At 35.3% G+C, this 23,360-nt stretch overlaps 1 protein-coding gene across 2 annotated transcripts; it reads right to left on the bottom strand.

Annotated features, from left to right (window-relative positions):
* Nucleotides 1-6,802: 6,802 nt before the first annotated feature.
* Nucleotides 6,803-22,651, bottom strand: LOC144420943 (uncharacterized). Of its 2 annotated transcripts, none has more exons than XM_078110808.1 (20): nucleotides 21,940-22,651; nucleotides 19,725-19,860; nucleotides 19,274-19,501; nucleotides 18,905-19,109; nucleotides 18,541-18,757; nucleotides 17,311-17,437; nucleotides 17,063-17,194; nucleotides 15,469-15,618; nucleotides 15,232-15,290; nucleotides 14,080-14,208; nucleotides 13,682-13,852; nucleotides 10,519-10,724; nucleotides 10,300-10,440; nucleotides 10,094-10,205; nucleotides 9,870-10,012; nucleotides 8,981-9,132; nucleotides 8,607-8,749; nucleotides 8,262-8,390; nucleotides 7,794-7,957; nucleotides 6,803-7,663 (listed from the first exon to the last, which is right to left on the bottom strand). In XM_078110808.1, exons 1-20 carry the CDS (start codon nucleotides 22,505-22,507, stop codon nucleotides 7,484-7,486), a joined length of 3,492 nt encoding a protein of 1,163 aa, XP_077966934.1. In that variant the 5' UTR covers nucleotides 22,508-22,651; the 3' UTR covers nucleotides 6,803-7,483. The 2 variants fall into 2 exon arrangements, with proteins under 2 accessions (XP_077966934.1, XP_077966935.1); XM_078110809.1 differs by having other exon boundaries at nucleotides 18,541-18,739.
* Nucleotides 22,652-23,360: the final 709 nt, after the last annotated feature.

Below are 23,360 nucleotides of genomic sequence, written 5' to 3'. Positions count from 1 at the left end.
CATGAGAAACAAGTAACTATTCACTTACGCAACATGGACTTGTGACCGGGCGATAAGACGGGGTTCATGTATGATTAAGCCGTCTAATCATTCTTCCTTTTCCTGGGATAAGTAGGAATTCCATATTCCATTGTTAACTGTCTCACACTAACTTTGGGTGAGCGAACACGTACTACTTCTTTTTGTCAATACCTTCCCACCTAAAATCTGTACGCTTTAAACCTTACTTGATATTTCGTTTGCTTTCCCGATTCTGTAATCAGTTTTATTTATTTTGTTTTTAACAATTATTTTCTCGTCTATTGCTGATTATGGAGTCGAAATAAACTTATACACTCAGCTAAATGCGTCAATGCACCCATAAAGTTGCAACGACGCAAACGTCGTCATCGACTTGTTTGTTACTGATTTACAGACATACCTAACTTAACTAGGACAATGTGAAACGACGCGCGAAAGACACCGGTCGAAAGAAAACTCAAAGTAAATAGCAGACCTAACGGTATCCGGCGCCTCGTTATGTTCGCAGCTTTACCTGTTTCCTGTTGATTTATCATACCCCTGCCTTCTTTGCAACAAACTTATAATAAATCAGAATCTTCTGTAAGAAATCATCCTTAATCGTCGTATGGAATGCACTTACAATCCATATTTGTGCAAAGAACGCAAAACATTTTCTAGTCTATGGTTCCACCATAAAACAAGTCAATATCAATCATATATTATGATTAATAAAAACAATTGAAAGTAAGGAAAATCAGGTACAATAAATCAACGGTTTTATAATTATGAATAGAGGCATTTGATCACTACCGTTACACGGTAACTCTTGTATGGACCAAATACGGATATTCAAACAAAGATTTTAAATTTATTCATTGAAACAATGTTTCTTGGAGGGTGAGGTTTCAAGTTTGGAAGGTTTTGTTCAAGTTTGAAACCATTTTTGGATAAGTAAAGCTTCACTACTAGTGCCGGTAAATTAGTATTAGCTCAGAAGTCAATAATATACATGTCACATTTGAAAAGCCACAATTTTCATTATCAAGATATATATATAGATATATGCACCCTGCACAATGCCCCGCGTGACTATTAATGGAAGCAAAAATATAGAGAACAAAAAAACCCGAATCATTTTTTTTCATTTCACGGCGGTGGCTATACTTATGCTATATACACTAGATGAAGAAATGAATACAACCAGCGGTGGGATTCAAATTTTTGTCAGCCGGTTCCATCAAAAAAGTCATATTTTCAGCCAGTTATGTTACAAAAGTCATATATTTTTAGCAAACAAACTGAGTATTTTTAATTACTTCCTAATTAGCATTTGAAAATAATGGTTAAGTAAGCATCATTATGTCAAAATTAGCATCGGAATTTTTGATGATGTTGAGGATTGTCTACCTTGCTGTATATAATATATACACGTTCAACGGTTGAACGGTTGCACGGTTATTCAAATTTGGACGGAGACGTAAGCAGATATACATCTCTAAAATAGAATATGAATTTACTTCGTCATTACGTCACAAGGTGCCCCATTCACTGTATTGTATCCATGTTGAAATGAAACGGAGTGAAAAAAAAACTGAAGTGGACATCAAGAAATCGGAATGAAAAAATTCAGTTTGCGGGCTTGCGGCCGATGTATAACGAAACAAAATCCTCGCTTCCTGTGAGCCTACATTTTGAAGTGTGATAAAGTTAGCGTTATTGGACACCAAGTGGACCTATGGTTCGTTTTGCTATTATTGGACACGTAGTGGACATAACGATCGTTTCAATATTATGTTGTTGTTCTTGTTCTTGTTCTTGTTCTTGTTCTTTGACACGTTTTTAAAAAGTCGCTTTTCTCTTCGAATACTGGACCAATTGCTTTGAAATTTTCAGTGGTTAAAGATTAATTTTTTCGCTAGAAGGCTATTACTTTTGTTTATTCTTAAATTTTATATGAATCCTATGAGATATGATATTTCATACAAAATTTCGCGGTATTTATTTTTACTCATGGGAACACTGTTTTACACTTATTTCAAGCGGTTTCGCGATCGATTGTCTTGCTCAGTACTACAGCTACTGTAGGTCGGTACTGGTAAGTTGCCATACAGGTACCGTAACGCAGTGAAATTGACTTATTCCTTCCGCGGTATTACTAATGCTGCAATGCAAGTTTTATAGCCTATCGTATGCGGAACGGAATATCAGACCTACAGGTTCGGTACTGGTAGCTCAGTACGATACTGGTACTGGTGCCGGTACCGGTGTCTTACCACAATGAAATTACCGTAACTTATTCTTTCACGGTCCTACCAGTGCAGTAATGCAAGCGTTGTAGCACTTGTAGCCTACTATATTTGTTTATTTTGATGAGAGTCTACTGGAAACAACATAAAATTTGAAAGGGAAGAATTGTTCTGTGATCAATTATCTGTCCTAAAGTGTAAACAACATAAAATTTGCAAGGGAACAACTGTTCTGTGATCAATTACCGTATATGGCCTACAGTGTACAGGTAAGATGCTGGCTGACTGCTAACCGGTACTGGTAGCTCAGTACGTAAGTACGATACTGGTACTGGTGCCGGTACCGGTGTCTTACCACAATGAAATTACCGTAACTTATTCTTTCACGGTCCTACCAGTGCAGCAATGCAAGCGTTGTAGCACTTGTAGCCTACTATATTTGTTTATTTTGATGAGAGTCTACTGGAAACAACATAAAATTTGAAAGGGAAGAAGTGTTCTGGGATCAATTATCTGTCCTAAAGTGTAAACAACATAAAATTTGCAAGGGAACAACTGTTCTGTGATCAATTACCGTATATGGCCTACAGTGTACAGGTAAGATGCTGCCTGACTGCTAACTCAGTACCGCTTGACACGTTTTTAAAAAGTCGCTTTTCTCTTCGAATACTGGACCAATTGCTTTGAAATTTTTAGTGGTTAAAGATAAAAATTTTCTCCAGAAGACTATTACTTTTTTTTTCGCTATGACGTCATCAAAATTATGTGACTCTACGTGTCCATATATTTGAGCATAGCTCTCTTGTTATGTTTCTGTTGGTATTTTTCTACTCCATGTTGTTGTGAAAGAATCGCTCTTCTCTAATTAGCCTACTGGACTAATTGCTTGAAATAATTTAGTGATTGAAGATTATTGTTGTCGTTAGATAGCTCTCCAAAATTTCGCTGTTCTATTTTCATTCATGTGAACACGATTTTCATTCGTCAAACGTGACGGCCTACGTCAAGGCTGTCCTCTGTTTTGATTTTGCGAAGTCGGTGCTCGCTCAACGAAATTTTATGATAAGCGGACCTTAGAGTCTACTAGACCCAGGTACGATACCCGCTCCAAAGTTCTAGCCTCCTTCAGGCTATGGTTTAGGCCTAGGAGAAATACGCGCGACGTGAATGTAATAAAATGCCATGGTATGGGCATCATTCGAGCATCGGTAACATGTTGTTTACGCATAATAAGACGGAAAATGCCCGGTGTACTTTATGTGTTGCAATTTATGATACCATAATGCAGGGGTTCCCAAACTTTTATTGTCGCGACCCCAATTTTCATAAAATCATAGCCTACAGATAATCGCGACCCAACAACTAGAATCGTTCAGCAACTTCAAAAATCAATATATCAGTTTCAATTGCCTCAACGGCAACAATTGCATATCGACTGCAAATGGACATTGACGGTGAACATTAGCCCCCAAAAAGTATACGAACAAATATGGCAATGCGCCTGAAAAAACCTCAGAAGATTTTAGAACCCATGGCACCGTATGGAAACCATGGTGTAAAAATCTCTTCGATCAGAATTATAACGGTTCTTTGGCGAAACATAGACGAACTTGATAAAATGTGGTAGATTGTAAGGAAGCGTACGATACTCCGGAAATGGTAAGATTGCTTCTAAATACATAAATTCAAGATCTTATTCAGCATATTCCATCAGCGTCTTTAAAATATTTTCAGTTCAGTGTTAACATATTGAAGATTGCTAAAGCAGAGCATGAGAGTAAAATAGGAAAAAAATTATCTAAGATGGTCGGCTCCGGGGGCCACAAAATTATTTTTACATTGTTCGTGGGCCACATAGTGCTGGGAATAGCCAAACATACAATAGCCTACAATAACAAACATTTTTATTGTGCAAACATATTGATCAGGGTTTATCATTTATCATGCAAAAACCAGCAAAATTCTTTCTATTTATATCGGAATTTAGAGTAAGATTTCAAACTCTTCATAACGGAAAAAGGGCTTCCGTAAATTTAAGTGCTTTTGAACATCGATAAGATTTTAAAAAGCTTAATCTTAACTTTGTAAAATGACCCACAAGATTCTAAAATGCCGTTTTAAATTACATTCTTTTATATTCTTCAAGCATTGTGGTATCTTCCCTCCCACATTCAGTTTAAAATCTGTTTGAATTTGTCAGCTTTCTTTTCGAACTCGTGTTTACAAAATACCTCTAGATAGATTGATTACCAAATGTGAGGTACGGGAGGGTAATTAATAAATTTTGACATCAAGGCGGCATAACAATTTAGACTTCCAAGCACATCATTCAACTTCTCTGGTTGCACAAAATATTAAACAAATACCCGCCGGCCAGCTGGAAAGTACTACATGAAAGTTTTATTATGCATTTTCGGCGCCGTTAGAACAAAAAATGGCTAAATGATTGCTGAAAAATCCGAAGTTAAGGCACTTTTACGATAGGGCGCAGGTTTAAAAACCACTGTTTTTAGAAATGCAAATGTTGTCTAATTTCTAGGATTGTTGTATTTGTGGCATTTACTACCATGGAATTCTCAGGGTTATGGAATCTCTGCTGCTACAATGGTCTTTGCATAAGATGATATTTGCATTTGAAACAATTTTTATATAAAAAAAATGTAACTGATAGAATAATTAACATTAATCTCTTTATTTGTCACCAGTTTAGTATCAATGGCTAAACAATAGTTTAATGAAAAACGATTTCAAATGTCGCGGTGGCTACAACACATGCCTCATGTTATGAACGATCAGCTGGTGTAGGGAACTATGACATCATAGATTGCAACAAATTGTACGTATCACCAAAACTATTCATATTTGCATTAAAAACAATTTTTATATAAAAAAAATGTAAAGCTGATAGAATAATTAACATTAATCTCTTTATTTGTCGCCAGTTTACTATCAATTGCTAAGCTAAACAATAGTTTTGAACAAAGATTTCAAATGTCGCGGTGGCTACAACAACACATGCCTCATGTTATGAACGATCAGCTGGTGTAGGGAACTATGACATCATAGATTGTAACAAATTGTACGTATCACCAAAACTATTCACTTACCACGTGCACCGGCGGACTTATGCGCAAACAACATATAGGAGGCTTTCCGCTGGATGTTAACTATACGTATATATGACATTGGTTTGTAAACATACATTGCATGAATGGCTTTTTATGTATATTAAATTGGCTGTACAGTATGTCCATATGACATTGACTTTTGTATGCGCACCTTTTAAATTCGGTCGTATATGCATATTATGGTATCTACTTTTGTGTGTAAATCTCCTAAATAACTTTATGTAAATATTGAGTTGACTATACATACATATGACATGGGTTGTGTATGTACTTCACTTGAATGACCATATATGTACATCTAATCGGCTTAAAATGTATATCACGTTACCAATCCCACTCCGCGTAACGCAAGCGTGGTTAACCTGGCCTATTTTTTTTTTTTTTTGCATAGAAACGAAAGTTTTGCGAGTCTGGCTTTCCGCTATTCCGAACATGACAGCTTCTGATAGCCTCGCATAAGGCCAGGTGATTTAGCGCTACCGCTCTTAAGGAGCAGCTTCGGATCTCGTGTACAAAGCGTGGGGTTAGGAATGCAGATTGCGCTGATAATTCAAATTTTTAAGTCAATCCTCACTCAAACTGGATAATTACTAATTTGTCATTTGAAAACGTGGCGGAGATGTTTTCTCAAACCTCACATTTCACATTAGTGACGGGGGATTTGTACAAAAGATCCGCAGCTTATTCAACAGATCTACGACCTATAGTAATAGTTTAAGTACCCGTGCAGGCCGGCAATTTTTCAAAGGCTGTGCAGTAATATCATTCGATACCAGATGTCTCATCATAAAACATGTGAATATAAACTGTTTTCAAGACTTGATTACGTAATCGCTTCATAGCTTTAGCCATGTCCAAACCAATATGTTCGAAAATGAACGCGGTTTTTCGGAAAGACGAGCACATTTAATTTCTAATTTTATAGGAAGCTCATTCTTTATTTCATCAGCAACTTGGAAACCAACTCAACATATATATACAGTATACACAGATGAGTAGATCCATTAAATCAACAAACCTATTTTCCTGTAAAATTTTATGTAAGTCTGGTAAAAGCGAGGTCGCGATCGCACACTAAAAGTAAATGGATGACTTATTGGGAAGTCGCAAACGACCACTAAAATGAATTTATAGTGATGTTGGTGTGCCAGCAAATACGGTCGGTGGATGATTTAATACGTCTACTGTTATTGCTGAAATAATTTAAGCATATCGAGTTGAGTGATGTATTTCATGGTCATTTTTGAAGTGAATTCAACAAACGTGGTGGTCGTATTAAAACTTATTTCGCAAGTTCTCTTTTAAATTTTTCCAGTTCTCCACACTTAAACAGCGTACAATCAAAAGTCAAATATACCATAAACCTACGGAGCCTTTCAACCCCAACCCCCCCTTTTTATTTTTGTCGTGAACATAAATGCAAAATTTACAGAAAAAGCTTCAGAATTGTATACAAAAGAAAAACAATGATAAAATCATACAAAGAATTCAATTGCATTTGTATAAACTAATACAAATAATATTAAAACAGTTCAATAAAAATATGATTTATATACAAATAAATAGGATGACTCAGGTGAGGAGAAAGTTGTGCAGAAAACAAAATGGATATATTTATGAGAGGTAGAAATACGTTTGAGCTTGACGTAAGAATTGGAACAATTTAAAATAGATTTGTTTGTTTACATTACCATCTATATATTTTACTTCATTTGCTTCTCATGCATGCATTTCATTCAAAATTGTACTTTTTATACTTAGTTTTTAAACTGGAAAAAATCGCTTATCAATATTGTTAGGAACTAACACTCAATAAACAACTACCAACCAAAAATCCAGTGTATATGGGTGAAAATGACGCGACGTGTTATCCCTGCGAGTCTTTATTAAACTCCATGATTTTTAAACAACCTATATACTTAATAAGTATGGGATCAATTTCCCCCATTTGCTTGACATAACAAAGATCTCAGTATAGACTTATTTCTTCCGATGGAGTTGATCACACATCGCCTGTCGTAATCTTTTTTCTTCTTCCATGGTTTCCATAGGATGCTTCATAGATTTATTTATCTAGGCACCTGACGTATGAACTCCTTCTTCCTACTAGCATCCATTGTGCGAATAATTTTCAATAGTGTTTCTGACCCATTCATTGTATTCATTCATAGGTGCGTATATTCCAGCGTGACCTTTGGTGCCACATTCTTTAAATCCGAACGATGTTATGCCAGTCAAATACCATTTCCCGTTTCGCACACATACCATAGGGCCACCAGAATCACCCTGAAATACAAAAGATCTAACTAAATAAATATTTTACTTAATGGTATTCTAGTATATAAATATAAAACACTTGGACAACAATAACTTTCTATGTTTAAAAAAATACCAATATAACAGCGTGAATAATTACCCTGCATGAATCTGCTCCGTCATCTCGTTTTGTGTCTCCTGCGCATAAGTGCCAATTTTCATTCAAATACGTGTTGTAAAGATCACCAAGCTTCTGACATTGTTTGAAATCTAGTAATGGTAGACTCGCATGCAAAAGATCTCTCGATAAATTTCTCCTCGGATCTGTACAAACATATAAGCAGATGATAATTGTAGAAGATAATACTATGAATGTTATATTATTTGCAGGACAGCGATAGCTAAATAATGAATGATTCATTCAAGGAACAATGTAACATTGTAATTACAAAGTTAGTCACTGTTAACTTTGTCGGAAAAAAGAATATATATAAGTTTCTCGCATAATTTTTCAACCAGAAATGTTTTTCCAAGGTAACATGATGTATTCGTACTTTAGAGAGTCACAAATACTTTCCATTTCCGAGAACCTTCGTTATATTTCTTAACATACTTAAAAAAAACTTACATAAGTTTCCCCATCCAGTAATGAAACATTCATCATCAACTTGCGGGATGTGGTGTTCTGGCAAGCAGGCAGGCATTACATTATCTGTGAGGGGAACTGATTCCCTCAACTTCAGCAAAGCAATGTCATCTGTAAAACGTTGTAAAAAGTTCACCTTTCATGCTAATAAGATAGCTTAGTATAAACACACATCAACAAATCACATATCAAACCAATAACGAAACTATGTAGTTGCTGGTTCCGTCAATTACTTGATAAGTTTAGTAGAAACAAAAATCATGTTTTATCGCACTCGATTTTACAGTGAATGATTCAATTCTAGCTATAATTTCAAGATGTACATACTTCTTGGCACTCCTCTATATTCATAATGTGGATGGAGAAAAACTCGTCTGACAAAGTATCTATCTCCATCTGTATAAAGCTTAGTCATGCCAATAACGACGCTCCATTTTTCGCCGGGATCTTCATGTACAACCCTGTAAAGCCTGCAATAAAAACTATTATTGTTTAAAATGTTGAATATAAATTTTCTGGGGTATTATAATAATACACAAATTTTATTTAGGATTCTACACCTTAGATTAGGATAAGAAGCGGTCAAAGCAATCCGCTTTCCGTCATGTGGGATAGCAAAATGAACGTGTTAATAAATATTACATGACGTAGTCATGAAAATAAGTTGGTCATTCATAAGGTATAATATAAGGTATACCCACCACTCTTCGATACAATGACCAGCTGTCACAACCCATTTTGGTCCAATCAGGGTTGCTCCGCATAAATGTTCCCACTTGCAATCGTATAATCCCGCCATACATGTATAATGCTGCCAGCTAACTTGCCAAGGCCATTCATGATCACCCGAGATCTACAAGGAAAAAAAAAATTTCAAGTAAATAGGGGAAGGTGGGACATGGGGCACTATGGGGAACCATCTCTCATAACAAAATCGGAATCAGTATGTGTTTCGACGTTTGACACAGCTTGTGGTTCTAAAGACGCGTTATGTTATATGTATGGCCCAATATGAAATACATTCCATTTTCAAAAATATTTTTCAGAGTCCGTTTGAAAGCGTAAATTGTTTGCTTTCGGCAGTGATTGATGAATCTTGGTTTTTGTTGTTTTATTGGACGCAGCAAACAGGTAAGTAAATTTTTAACGACATATTTCGTTGAATTTAATAGACTGCCCCGTGTGCGTCCCAATGTGCCCCACCAATGCACTTTATAGCCTTTTAGTGGTAAGATCTGTGTTGCTGGGGAATATCTTACATGCTGAATAAAAACTACATTTACCCCTCTATACATTATCCCCACCATGTCAAATACATGTACAGGTTATAGGGTTTAAGGGATGCAAATAAATAGTGTCCCAATCTTCCGCACTTTCCTCTATTGGCCAAAACACTTTGGTGGTGCATGTGGTAACATATAATAGAAATACCACACAAATATGCGCGTTTATGTTTACCCGATTATTTTATACCATTACTTAAACGTATTCCGATTTTAAACCACAGATTCATGTATATACATTAATAAAATACGAAAATTTGTCGAGATAACTGCATGTAGTATTTTTATAGATACAAACTTCACTTACTCTGCCATTGAAAATTCTCAAAATAGGCTCTTGTTCTTTCTTAGGCTTTATTCCACACTGAAAGGAACTTAGAGGTGGCTCCACAGTTTTATTGCAAGGATTTGGATTGCAATGTTCAACATCGTCGGATGGACCTTGGCAACCTACGAATAAAACGAAAGTACATCATGAGCAGAAGCTATTGAAAATTGTATTGTAGCCTATGTCATCTGGTGACTACTTACCACCTTCTCCTTGTTTTCCATGCCTGCATATCCTATTTCTTGTCTTCACGCCATCTCCACACGTAACACTACAGCAGGAGAATGTAGACCATTGATCCCAGTATGGACATGGCTGAATTGGTATATATCAAAACAATGAATGATTTTATGCATAAACCTATGGCAATGTAAGCACATGTGCGAGATACAAAATTGCAGTTTATTACCTGGTAATTACAGCTGGCTACATCATTGTTTCTTCCTTTACAAATTCCTTGGGCGCATTTTCTTGTTCGCATCATTGTTCCTCCATCACAAGGCGCAGAACACTTACCCCATGTGCTCCATTCTTCCCACTTTGGACAATCCTAAACAGAGGACAAAAATTTTCAAATTTTTTTTCATTCATTTCATTGATCCGGGTTATCATTGATAGTATAAAATACCTGAATATTGCAAGTTATGCTTTCTTTATTTAAACCTTCGCATTTGTCGTATCCTGGAACCGCTGCCGTAGCACCTCTGCATTTTCTCGCTCGTGTCCTAATGCCCTTTCCACACGAGGAAGTACATGGTGTATATGGGCTCCATTCTCCCCAGCAAGGAGGTCGATAGCATGCGCGAAACTCATATTTATTTCCGTGACAGGTCCCTGAAATAAAGCCTCGTAGTCAAGGGAGTTGTTGATGAATTACACATGCACACACTCATACACGGGGAATATTATTATGCACTTCGGTATTTCGAGGAGAAAAGTGCATAATCTCAAATCGAGGTAATATTCACTATCACTTGCACTAAAACTTGCTTTATCGACTAAAATGTTAATGTAATGTAGGCTTGACTGCGTTTTGCACAAGCATTCTGTGACGGAAATACTATACACTAATTATTATCGCTAGTAACTCCAGTGTTGGGCGGATAATAAGTGAGTTGATTAGTAATCGAGAAAAAGGTCCGATTGAGTGCAATCAAATATTGGCAGATTGGACCCTCGCTGACGCCTGCAGGAGACGGAAGCGTCGGAGTTAAGCTCGTTTAATGCATTATAAGAGTAAGCCTTCAGATAGGTTATGACTGAGCACATAAAATTATGTACATGAGATCAAGTCTTCGATTAACTGAAATAGAGTTATTGTTGTCAGTAACCTCGATTTGAAGCCGTTCGAAATATTTCTCAAATAGCAAAGAACAAGAATGGGGATGTGAAAGGAAGGGGTATAAATCAGTTGATTTATTGTCGGTATCAAAGAATTTCGTTATTTTTCGGCCACGGACGTCGGTTGTTCCAAGCGAGTCAATTTTTGAATTTTGAAAATTTAAAAAATCGTTTTTTGAAGCATTTTATCATCAACACGACCGGTGCTTATGTAGAAACTGTTTACCATCAAATACGTTTGCAAACCATTTTCACAAATTCGATTCGTTGGCCCATTTAATTATCAGTGAATATCTGTCTAGCTCAATTTAAGCACGTCATTAAAAACCATATTTTTCATATAACTACAAGAATATGCAGCTACAGCGCATTATTAGTTCATTGTGTATGGGGGAATATACAATTATGATGTATTGTTGGATAATCACAAGACCAAGAAGCTGGACTTTTCATAGCTCAATTTCTATTCCTATTTTATACTATACTATATCGATTAAGCGCTATAGTAAATAATCCTAGCAGCTGGTACAATAATATTTTTAATAAAAGCACGAAGTTATTTCATTCATTTCAAAATTCGAGCGTGGTTGAAAACGTGACATACACACACAGACACAATATGCAAATACATCTAAATAATTGCATGTATTATAATATATAGCCAATGAAATGTGTATATACAGCCAATGGTATGCATATAAATCCGGCTCAATATACATATATAGCCACTAAAGTGATGTAGCCTACATAGAAAACCAATCTATTTTGTTTGCATGTATGAACGTGTTTTTGACATTAGAGCGTTGTCCTTTGTTAAAACATATTTTGCATAGACAAAATTTAAGCAATGTTTAGATCACATTTTGAATATCATTCAAATTTGTAATCCAGTAAGTCTTCTTTACACCTGTGATAAGTCACTTATTGTTATTATCAACAAGAGAGCAATGCTCAAGTATATGGACACGAATGCCATTGAATATTTCAAAGCAATTGGTCTAGTAGTTGATGAGAAAAGCGATTTGTTCATAACAATAAGAGGAAAAACACCAACAAGAACAACAACAACATTATAATAAAAACGATCCATATGTCCAACAAAAGAGCAATGCTCAGATATATTAACATGAAGACCAAAACGAAGTAGTCTCACATCTTTTACAGTACCGGTAGTCTGACCACTAGATCACTGAGTTGTGATCAGGCACGCAATTTTTAATTTTTATTACGTCATCGCACAAAACTTCAAAGTGAAAAACAAATTCCATAGAGCCCACAGATATTTTTGAAAGAAATAAAAGTAATAGCGACAACAACAAGCTCTAACCACTCGAAATATTCCAAAACAATTGGTTCAGTAGTTGAAGAGAAAAGCGATTGTTTCACATCAACATCATAACTAGAATTCGGTTGGAAACCGAAGACTTATCGATCGGAGGTTAGGGGATCCCCCAAAACAGTGGTCTTACTCCGTAGTGACACTGTGTGTCCTATCACTAATTAATTAATAACTCGCTAATTATACGACATAATCAACCCAAAATCAATAGGCTTCTGGTCCGAGATATGATGTATGCACATGCAAAATTTGGAGCAGATTCAACCTCGCATTCGCGAGATATCGCGTTCATCTAACAGACACACACACACACACACACACACACACAGACATACAAATACCTATCAATATACTTACCGATCTTAAGATCGATAAGTAATAACAAAACGGTCTATCGGTCCATTGCGTGTCCAAGACTGGTTTACTGCAAGCGAAAGAACCCGGCCACATTTCGTCAGCGAGCATATCCATACTTTACAAAACGTATTCTCGCGATACTTGTAGCAAAATGGAACGTATTCATAGTTTGATTAGTATGTCGCGAATTTACTAACTATGACCAAAAACAGTTTGTTCAAGAAATAATTTTGATGTTATTGTTGTTACTAGCACATTACTCGTTATATTGGCGACGAGCTTTTGTGATATGGTGTTACATCCTATATATTCAATCATCACAAAGGGCTGAATCTGTGTGTATAGTTAGGCAGCACGCTGAATAATGCCAAAAGCATATCAACACCCCCACGGTGGCTTGCTGATTGAACAAATAGCAACATTATGATATCAATGACACGAACATACATGCATGGGTACTATATTTGCTATTTAGTTACTCCACTTGAATGGCTGTGTATGTATGCTAGTCGGTTGTACGTGCATATGACATTGGCTGTATATGTATAATTAGTTAGCTGTGCATGCATGAGCTACCTACGCACATTTGGTTATATATATATAGCACTTCACCAAACCCACGATAGATGGCAGTTGAGTCGAAAGCACAAACTTAGAGATAAGTGCTCTAATACTTGACGAATTGCAAATGATGCAAATGATACCTTCATGATAACCATTAAAAATTCACAAAACTAATGTTTTTATTTCTTACCCTTTCCAATACATCTTCGAGACCTCTGGATTTGACCCTTCCCACAGGTAACGGGACATTCGCTCCACGCCTGCCAACGACTCCATCTAGGTGGGCACGAATGTTCGTTGCAAGGCGACACAACTTTGGAAGCGTGAAAGCCGTCAGGACACCAATGTGGTTTTAGAAGATCTGCAAATCAATTATTTAAAACAAGTATATCAGCATTCACCGGACATACTATAGAAATAAGGCAATGTTTCTTGAACTGAAACATCGATTTTAATGAAAAGTAAGCCATCACGGAAAAATTGAATACCAAATAATCAAAAATAATTAGCCTTCAGAGAAATCTGTGTATAGAGGTTGGATACATAAATCTCCTCCATATCATTTAAATTTAGGACGCTGGAACGTACCTACTCTGGACACATTACGTCTCTGTCTGTAAAGATCATGACCTCCCGAAAACATAATCACCATGGGCAAATTTTCCCAGTCTGACTCTGATTGATTTCCTCCAGAACCTTCTTCGGCATCGCCATTATCTAATTGAATTTTAAAGAAAAAAATTTAATATGTGCTTCATTATTCAAAGTTGAATATACCATGCCGCACCGAACTCTCAAATCCAGATATTGTAAGGAAAATAAAACATATTTGAACGGGTTTTAACTAGACATTTATATAGTATATAGCCACTTCAATTAGTATGTGGTTGTTGTTCTGTCGCCATTGGTGGACATACTACGGGTATCCTTAAGTATGGATTAAAGCAGGATTGTCTTGTTTTTCAAGTTGCAGGTTTGTCTTGTTTTGAAGTTGAAAAAAATTAAATATGTTATTCGGTGCAAATAGAAATGAATTGCATTTATCTCATCTAGTCTGCGAAATGTTATATTTTCTACTTCATACTTCGACATTTTTAAATACAGAAAAATGCGCATGAGAGGTTATGCCTATAATATATTAGAGGTATGATCTGCGAAAGCTTTAAACATTGCTGAAATATTTTTCACAGGGGATAAGTATATTTTGGAGACATTGCAACACGGACAACACCATGCACTTGGCCGATGTTCTCAAATTGTCTTTGTCGCAAAATTTATTTTTCATTCACAAAATCTTATTCAACAATTATAGGTGCTGCAACGATAATCGTACTTGACTAATCAAAAGTTCTAAATATATATTGCGGGTGTCAGAGTGTACAATGCATTGAGGCAGCAATTGATACGAAACTAAATTGAAATTTGAAAATATTTGATCAAATTATTTACTTTAAAATTAGTTTAAAGTTACCCTTTCGTTTAGCTAATCCTATTAATCTGGCCCGTTTCTGTTTAACTTGATCTACATTTCAACGAATTGATTCTAGGGAAAGCATGGGATGGTACAAAGTATTCATTTTTAGTTAGGATAATCTGAGATTTGCATAAAAACGACCCCTGAAGACATGCCAAAGAACTATTGGATGACATTCCAATTTTAGAAACTTGATAAATCAAGAGTTTTTATTAGGAAATAATGAAAATTGATATGAAATGGTAGATTTGAATTCTAAAATTTACCTGTTTTTTTCAATATTTTTCTGCTTTCTTCTACTTCGCCGATATCAAATCTGTCATATCTGAAACCAGATAAAAAAAACTATTATTTTTATTAAATCTTTTGGTTGATATGACTGAGTTCTCAATTACGTGCTTTCTAATTATTACTTCCATAATATTGTTCTCATTATAAAGAATAAGTCGCAAATGTAGATAGATAGTGGTAAAAACAATTAACATATCATATATTATACCTACATTTGTATCACGCAATGTCTTTTTCTTTTCCGTCTCCCCCCGAGTCCACATGTTTTAGTGCAAGTTCCCCATTTCTCCCAGGAATCCCAGTGCGGACATCCAATGTTGAAATGACAACCTCTAGTTTCAATTGCTTTTCCCTCACAAGATCTAATAAAACAAAATGTCTTACATAATGCAGATAAAAAATTATCCTTTGCTTGTATCGATATGCAATGTGTACTTGATCCGTTAAAATATCTGATTCTATGACCACAATGCCATTATAAATTATGTCTTTTTTAGATATTATTAAATCAGTTAGTCAGACAAATTGAAATTTGGGTTACTTCATTCTTTTAAAGAGTGTCGTAAGTTTATCTATTTTAGTTTTTTTCCATTGAAGCAGTTTTTTATATTGCTAAAAAGATAATTTTCGACGTATCCATTATTCACAGCCGGTTTTTTCAAAAGTAACAATAAATACGTGCTGTGTACAAAATAAACAAAGTTAAACTCAGTCACACCGATATTGAACGTCAAAGATTTGAATTCCACCGTTTACTTTTGGCGTGTATATATTTGAACAATATTCAGATAACATTACTCAGCGCTATTTACCGATAAATATGTACTAAAAAAAAAGTGTATATATATTTTTTTTCATAAGTTCGTTCCGGATAAAAAATCGATTGTCAGCCAGCGGCCTTTAAAACGGAACATATGAGCAGCTATATGCAAAAAAGAATTCCGCAAGGTAAAATCCTCGAGCAAACACTTTGAGCACAGAATTTCCGCTGGCATGTGGAAAGCAAAAGTGTAAGTGTGTGAATTGATCCAAATTTATTTAAATTAACCTGTTGACTTATTCAAACAAAAACGTTGTCTCGACATTTAACAAATTGATGGACATTTGCAACATTCTCCTATCTACTGATGATCTGTAAATAGTTTACGATTCTTTTAAAAGATTTGGGCGGTCAATTTCGAAAAATTTCTGGAAAAGTTTACGCTTACACACTCACACATAATTTATATGAAATTTGTTTACAGAATTGCATCTTTAATATATACCAAAACTACATATTTCGTATGAGTGTTTGTTGGTACTACCCAACTTTATTAGGCGTGAAACCCAATGACGGATTGTGCTACAGTTGATGGAACGGTCATAACTATTTTGTAAACATAAACATCTTGTTATTATGACAGTGGTGAGTTCTACATCATGTGTGAAACTCTGCTTGGATTGTTGACATTCGAGATAAACGTGAGGAGGCCAGGGCACTTCCACGTACTCAAGTTTCTAATTTTAATGTAATTACCTAGCGCGATGTCCCTTTTGTTTGGTATACTGACCTTAAAGATTATAAATTTATAGTTTAAATTCCGCTATACCAACTAATCTCAGAGGAATCAGTATATATATATATTTTCAAGAAACATGAGGAAGAAACAAAAGAGTGAAATCCACCAAGTTTGACTAAAAAGTGCGCAAATAAGTAGAACGTGGGTCCAAATTCTTGGTCCAATTCATTATAATACCGTGAATAATCTAATCACTTTCCGGAATAATATTCGATAGTCTTCAAATAATGAATGTATATAAACTCACTTGTCTTCTTTCAGTATTACAGTGTCATTTTTAGATTCTATTCTAACTCCAAAGCACATTCGACTTCTCGCTTGTTTTCCATCAAGTCCACATGTGGCGCTACAATCGCTCCATTCTGTCCATTGAGACCACCTGGTATCAAATTATTTTGATGTATTACATTAATTACATAAGCATCCTATGTTGGCACTAAATTATTCAATGGAGACATTTATATTGATTGCTATTTAAACGGGGTGTCTACTTACGTTGCTACTGGGGCGCTGTACATTCGACTGGGTATGGTTTTGTTGGACTTCGCATAATCAGCAATCACAATTGTGCAAGACTTTTTACAAGACTCCGTTCGGCATATTCTTTGCTCTGAAAGTTGATCTGTGGAAGATAATATCGATCAGAAATAGTACATATATATCACTTGATTTCATTCAGTAAGTCAAGAATCAGTGCATGAGGAATAAGAAAAGTTTGTTTATGTGTGCATTAGTTTAAGTTATAACAACTGGAGAACATCTGTCCTCGCTTAAAATTTTATTATTATTTTTTACGGAAATGCGAGAATCCACTGTATATAAACAGTCGGAGTAGTCGAATATCGAGCTGTGCATATCCCTAAAACTAATATAAAGAATAGGTAATATAAGTAAACTTCGTGTGTATATAAGAAATAATTACAGTTTTTGTGCTTCACAAATGTGAATGTGCGATTGCAAGTCACTAATTCAAAAATATCTGGAAGAAACATATCGACTTTTGTAATAAAAACCGATAAAGGCGCACAAAACATATATATACTGTGATCCTACAACATAATTCCTATTTTTATTGTTTTCCTCTAATGAACAAAGAAAATATAACGACTGGGAGAATATTTTTGATCGGTTTATCCAAGTAGGCTGCATTGTTAAAATTACAAATTCACTAAGTTCAATAACGTGGTAATGGTCCACAATTAATTAAACAACATGATAATTACAGTAATTCACAATACGCGACAATACCATACATGGTGGCCAATACACAGTGGCACCCGGCAATCTAAATCTTGTGATTTTGTTGAGGCTAAATCGCAATAATATGAAAATAAATAGCAACAGCAGAGAGAAATGAATGGTAAACGCCGTTAACAAGTAGAACTTCTTGACGCGGCAAAATTTGCACGAAGTATATATATATATATGCTTTTATAAAAATCGAGCGTGACTGACAATCTGTTTCGCACAATAACAATATTATTCTATTGTTTCAAAAATCTGACCAGGAAGTAAATGGTAAATTAGGGTATGACTGTAGCTTCAATTCAATGGTAAAAATGCACATTGCTTTATAGAAAGCTATTGCACAGCTATTGAAAGTAATAAATAATAATAAACAAATTTATGCACTTTAACAAGTTTCGAAATTTATATGGAAACGCCCTTCAATACTATATTTATATGAGTTGATTACAAAGTAATGTAACTATTTCGTCGGATTACCTGGACTGCAGTTCATTCTATATTTTGATAACACTCTTCCATTAGGTCCTACACAACTCCTTGAACGAGTTTGGAATCCGGTCGATTCACAGGTCATCGCGTCACATACTGTCCAAGAGGTCCATTGAGAAAATCTTGGCGGACATTGATTTATTCCTTTGCATCGTCGTTGCTGAGTTGAGTAACCGATGCAAGGTGTCTGCAAGAAGTTACGCATCTGTGAGTTGTTTTATAATTTGAAACAATATAACGAGTCGTTTTCTAATTTTAACCTGAATACTGACTTTAATACGGAACATCATAGCCGAACGAGAAAAACTATCACAATCTTTGATTGAATCGTAGACTACAGTATCGATCTTACCTCCTTCCTTCTTATTGGCTTTCCATCAACAATACATAATCGTCGCCGCACTTGAACTCCTCCAAATCCACAAGTCTTTGTGCATGGACTGAACCGAGACCACGAAGTCCATTCTGGGGGGCATGACTCGTTCCCAGAACAAATTCGGAATTCTGCATTGGCGCCCAAGCACCCGTCAACTTCTTTTCCTTGTAATAGGCACTTTCTAAAGTAGTTAAAATTCAATCAAATCAATGTAAAGTTAGAATGAGCTTTCCATTTTGTTTTATTCAAATGTATTTGAATTCAGGAAGCTATTGTCACTTACCTTTGAACATGGTTGGGAATAGCAAAATCAATATTTCGGCGTTCTCTACACTATGTTCTCACCTTGTATATTTCGCGATTCCCTTCCCACATGTTGTGCTACATTTATCAACTTGTCGCCAGTCAGCCCAATTTGGACAAGGCTGCATGTTGCAATCTTCCAATTTTGTACTTTCGCCATCACAACCACCTTGAAATTCATCAGGGTTTGAGTTATTGCAATATCGAACTAATAATTGCTTTCCTCCGCCACAAGTTGCATTGCACAATCCGTGTCCGTGCCATTCCGACCTTAAAAATGATCTTTTGGTAATTTGCTGGTATTGTAATTTGCCGAGTATTGGCTTGGCTCAAAATAGTCTGGGAATTTACCATATATTGAGAGTAATGTTCAATTTGTTATGGACATTTGTTCGCTATGAAATTCGCGGTAACCACCCGTCAAACATAGTCGTATTGCAATTTTATTTATAATCGTATTTTATTTGTTATTTTCAAAAAATACTTGACATACCATCTGGGGCAAGGTGGATCTTCACAATAATCTAATTCATAATCTTCGTCGTCATACCAAAAATCTCCCCAACTACTACTCCGTCTACTTCTATTTAGTACTTGATCTCTGGATTCGGTTACCGTGCTTGCCTCATCTAAAAATTTAAATTTCAATATTAATTTAAGAATTGTGTATTTACATTGCTTATTCAGCATATTGATCATCATATTGTTAAGTCAGTGACGTGGTTTCTTGGTGAGAAAAACCCTTCTCTCTACCATCGGTGTATTCGATGACATGATTTTTCATGTAATCCCTCGTTAATTTATTGACATAATTAATCTGAGGGATAAGTTTACTTTAGGTGTTGCCCGGACACCCCTAGTGCAGTGTTTTACGTTTGATACAATGATGACTAATATACTTTAAAAAATGCACGGTTGCATAAATTATTTGATGCAGCGCTTCCATGAAATCAAACATTCTCAGAATTTATTTTAATGTATCAACGAGTCCTTGTTCGTTTATGAATGAAAGGTAAATAAATATATTTGTTTGCTAAACTCGTCGAATGTTTCATGTTACTCGCCTGTACATGTTCACAATAAAATGTAATCATCGGTTAGAATTAAAAAAATATAATTTTCTCATTTCTTGTAATCTTTGCCCTTAATCCGAAGTTAATAATGTTACACTATTAGTCATGTTAAAGACGACCTTAAACAGATAGTGGAAGATACGAGAAGTATCCGATACTTCGTTCTGAGAATTTTTCTAGTCAACGCGCATTATTATTACTTATGACATGAAACCGTTTAAAATAAAAACCACAAAAATGCAAATCTAACACAAAAAGACATTTTTCTACTTTAGGTCAGAGTGTGCACCTAGTCGAATTTCGACATCGTCATTAGGCGGCTTATTAGGGTTCACTAATATAGCGATGGCTTATTACTTTGACTTGACAATGGACCGAAACGATGGTATCGAGTAAGTAGGGTGGGCAGCGCCCTTTATTCCCCATGAAACCAGAATGCTAATGCTGTTCAGATGCGGCGCAAAGCTCAGAGACCAGCAAATTCTGAGCAAGCTTCAGTTCGTTAGTCACTTACATACTGGGGCACCATTTAACAATCCATAAACGCGTCTTTACCACCCATCTAAATAGCACAAAGTTGTTAAGTCCCCTCGCAGGAGAACCCGAAACCAACCTTTTCGACAAATTCCTATTTTTGACTACACCTATAAATTTTGTTTCCGTTATTTTTTCAATCTTTAATTAATCCTTTTGGCTAGTGCTACGCACAACGTCTTAGCTAGTGCTACGCCGACTTTCGCACACCTTGAATGACCTATAATAATATATCCATAAAGACGTATTAAATTATACTAAATACCTAAATAATATTTGTGAAAATGCTATTTCCCTTCCAAGAAAATCAAATTTCTTTCGCAATTTTTCCCTGGTTTTGAAACGTTGCCCTGAACAAAGTGGGTAGTTGCACATAATCAATAGATCACTAGAATGTAACATTCCAACGAATGAAATTCACTCAACTCAACTAAACCGAATGTTTATTTATTTTTAGATGCAAGATCTGGTATAACGTTCTCAGAGCATAACCATTACGCCGATTTTTAGTATGCATGATGTTTGGTATTATTTTTAACCGGAGGAACAAAATATTATCTGCCCGAGCATATTATAAAATCAACATTATTTTCGTCAATATTGCGTCGACCTTTTATCTGTAAGTAGCTACTTGATACTTTGGAAATTACTGAATACTACACGTTCACACTTTTGGCAAAATTATTTTTATTGTCAACCTTGAATGCACCTAATATTTACGTTCATTCGTTCTACATTGTCCTTCGAGCAAAGGTCACTTTTATGCTGGTCAATATCATTTTAACAATGGTTTATCTTAAGATTATTTTTCGACCCCCTGCTTTCATCAATTCTCCTGATTTGACATAATCACAGTCATAATCTCAAACTTGCTAATTAGTTCAGGCAAATGAACCACGAATTTGTCTCTAGTTTATATTTCGGTTTCGGTCACAAGTTTTTCGGCGGTCGAAAATAATATTTGATAGAAGGCTGATCAAAAAGATTTCATAGTCGTTCTATTGCTGCTCGGTAATATGGCCTGTCATCACCACTCCGTTGCAGCATATTAATGTCAGCAGACATGAATATAAAATGAAAAACAAAATAAGATGCAAAAACCTGATTGCTTGTTCCCAAATCGCAAAATATGAGGTAGCAGTCCGTTCAGTCTTGCAATAAACTTCCTTTTTTCATTTCCAATAGTTTGTGTTACTGACTGCGCAAGCAATCCCAATTTCTTTAACTTTCCTGCGTATGTTGCTTCGGGAAACCATCGTAAAACTGAATTTGAATTAACTGACGGCTCATGTTTATTACTTGAAATGTCATGTTTATAAACTTGCGAAATCTCGTCTTTTGACATTTTTGTTTGCAGTGAGTCTGGTTTATCCACCTGATTTAAAAAAGAGTCGATGTAGTGCGTTTTCGCAGTATTAGTGTGAATCGCAGGTGTTATGGCAACATTTTCAAGTTTTAATCTTTTATTTTGCATATTAAATTCAGAAACATCAGGAATATAATCCAGTTCGTGTATGACAGGACTTGTATCTTCTCCGTTCGTCGTCGGCAAATTCAAAACAAGCACAGCTATGCATAATCTCAAAACAGTGGATAATCTGGTACAGTTGAGCTTTGCGGAGATAAGTTCCATATTTTTTCCAGATCCGGCAGTCGCGATCTTAATCATGACTTATAGTGAGCACCCAGTATCGCCGCCGGTATTTATATTAGACGCTAAATATGCAAACGCACGCGTCAAACTTGTATAAAAAAAACGTAGCCGGCGTTACAGTCTCTGTAATCCGTAAAAATATTTCAAAGAGATCATATAAAAAATTACAAAATCAAATTATCTGTGTAGAAAATGTATCGTTAGTGATTATTATTTGCAAACAAATATTTTTTGTAATTACTTCTTTAAAGTGGCAAAACCATATTAGTGAAAAATAAAAAGTCATCAAATAAATCTATAAGTACTTATTTCTTTACATGAAGATATGGTTTTTATTTAATTTCGTATACAATCACACCTACGCCTTCACACAAAGACATTTTCAATGCTATGGTGTATGTTACTACCTAAAAAATAGTCTTCCTCTATCCACGTTACTAAATTCCTAATTAAGCATTTTTTATAAGTTATAATTCAATTTTACTTATATTGTATTAAATTGCCTACATCCTTTAATGCGATGCCGTTGGACTAAATGATGAAAATTGAGGAAAGTATTCGAATATATAAATAATCAAATAAAACAACCATTTTTTTAATTAACGACAAAGAAAGAAATTGGCATCGAATTGAATTTCACGAAGAAAACGTGACTAAAGCACACTTGCACAAAAATAGAACCGTATTTCAAATATAGAATATTCATCACGAACGGTTCATTTAAAAATTGATGTCAACTTTGATTTACTCATTTCCTTAATCGGGAGCGCATGTCAGTAATATGACGTTTCGAAGAAGTTTATGCAAAGTATATATCACATATAATCTTATCTTATTATTGTTTTCACCTGTGATTGTGTGACTCGAC

The sequence above is a fragment of the Styela clava genome, chromosome 3 (genome assembly GCF_964204865.1).
Source record: "Styela clava chromosome 3, kaStyClav1.hap1.2, whole genome shotgun sequence".
Taxonomy (NCBI): Eukaryota; Metazoa; Chordata; class Ascidiacea; order Stolidobranchia; family Styelidae; genus Styela; species Styela clava.
The sequence above is the reverse complement of the archived record's forward strand: the minus strand, read 5'-3'. Positions and strand labels throughout refer to the sequence as shown.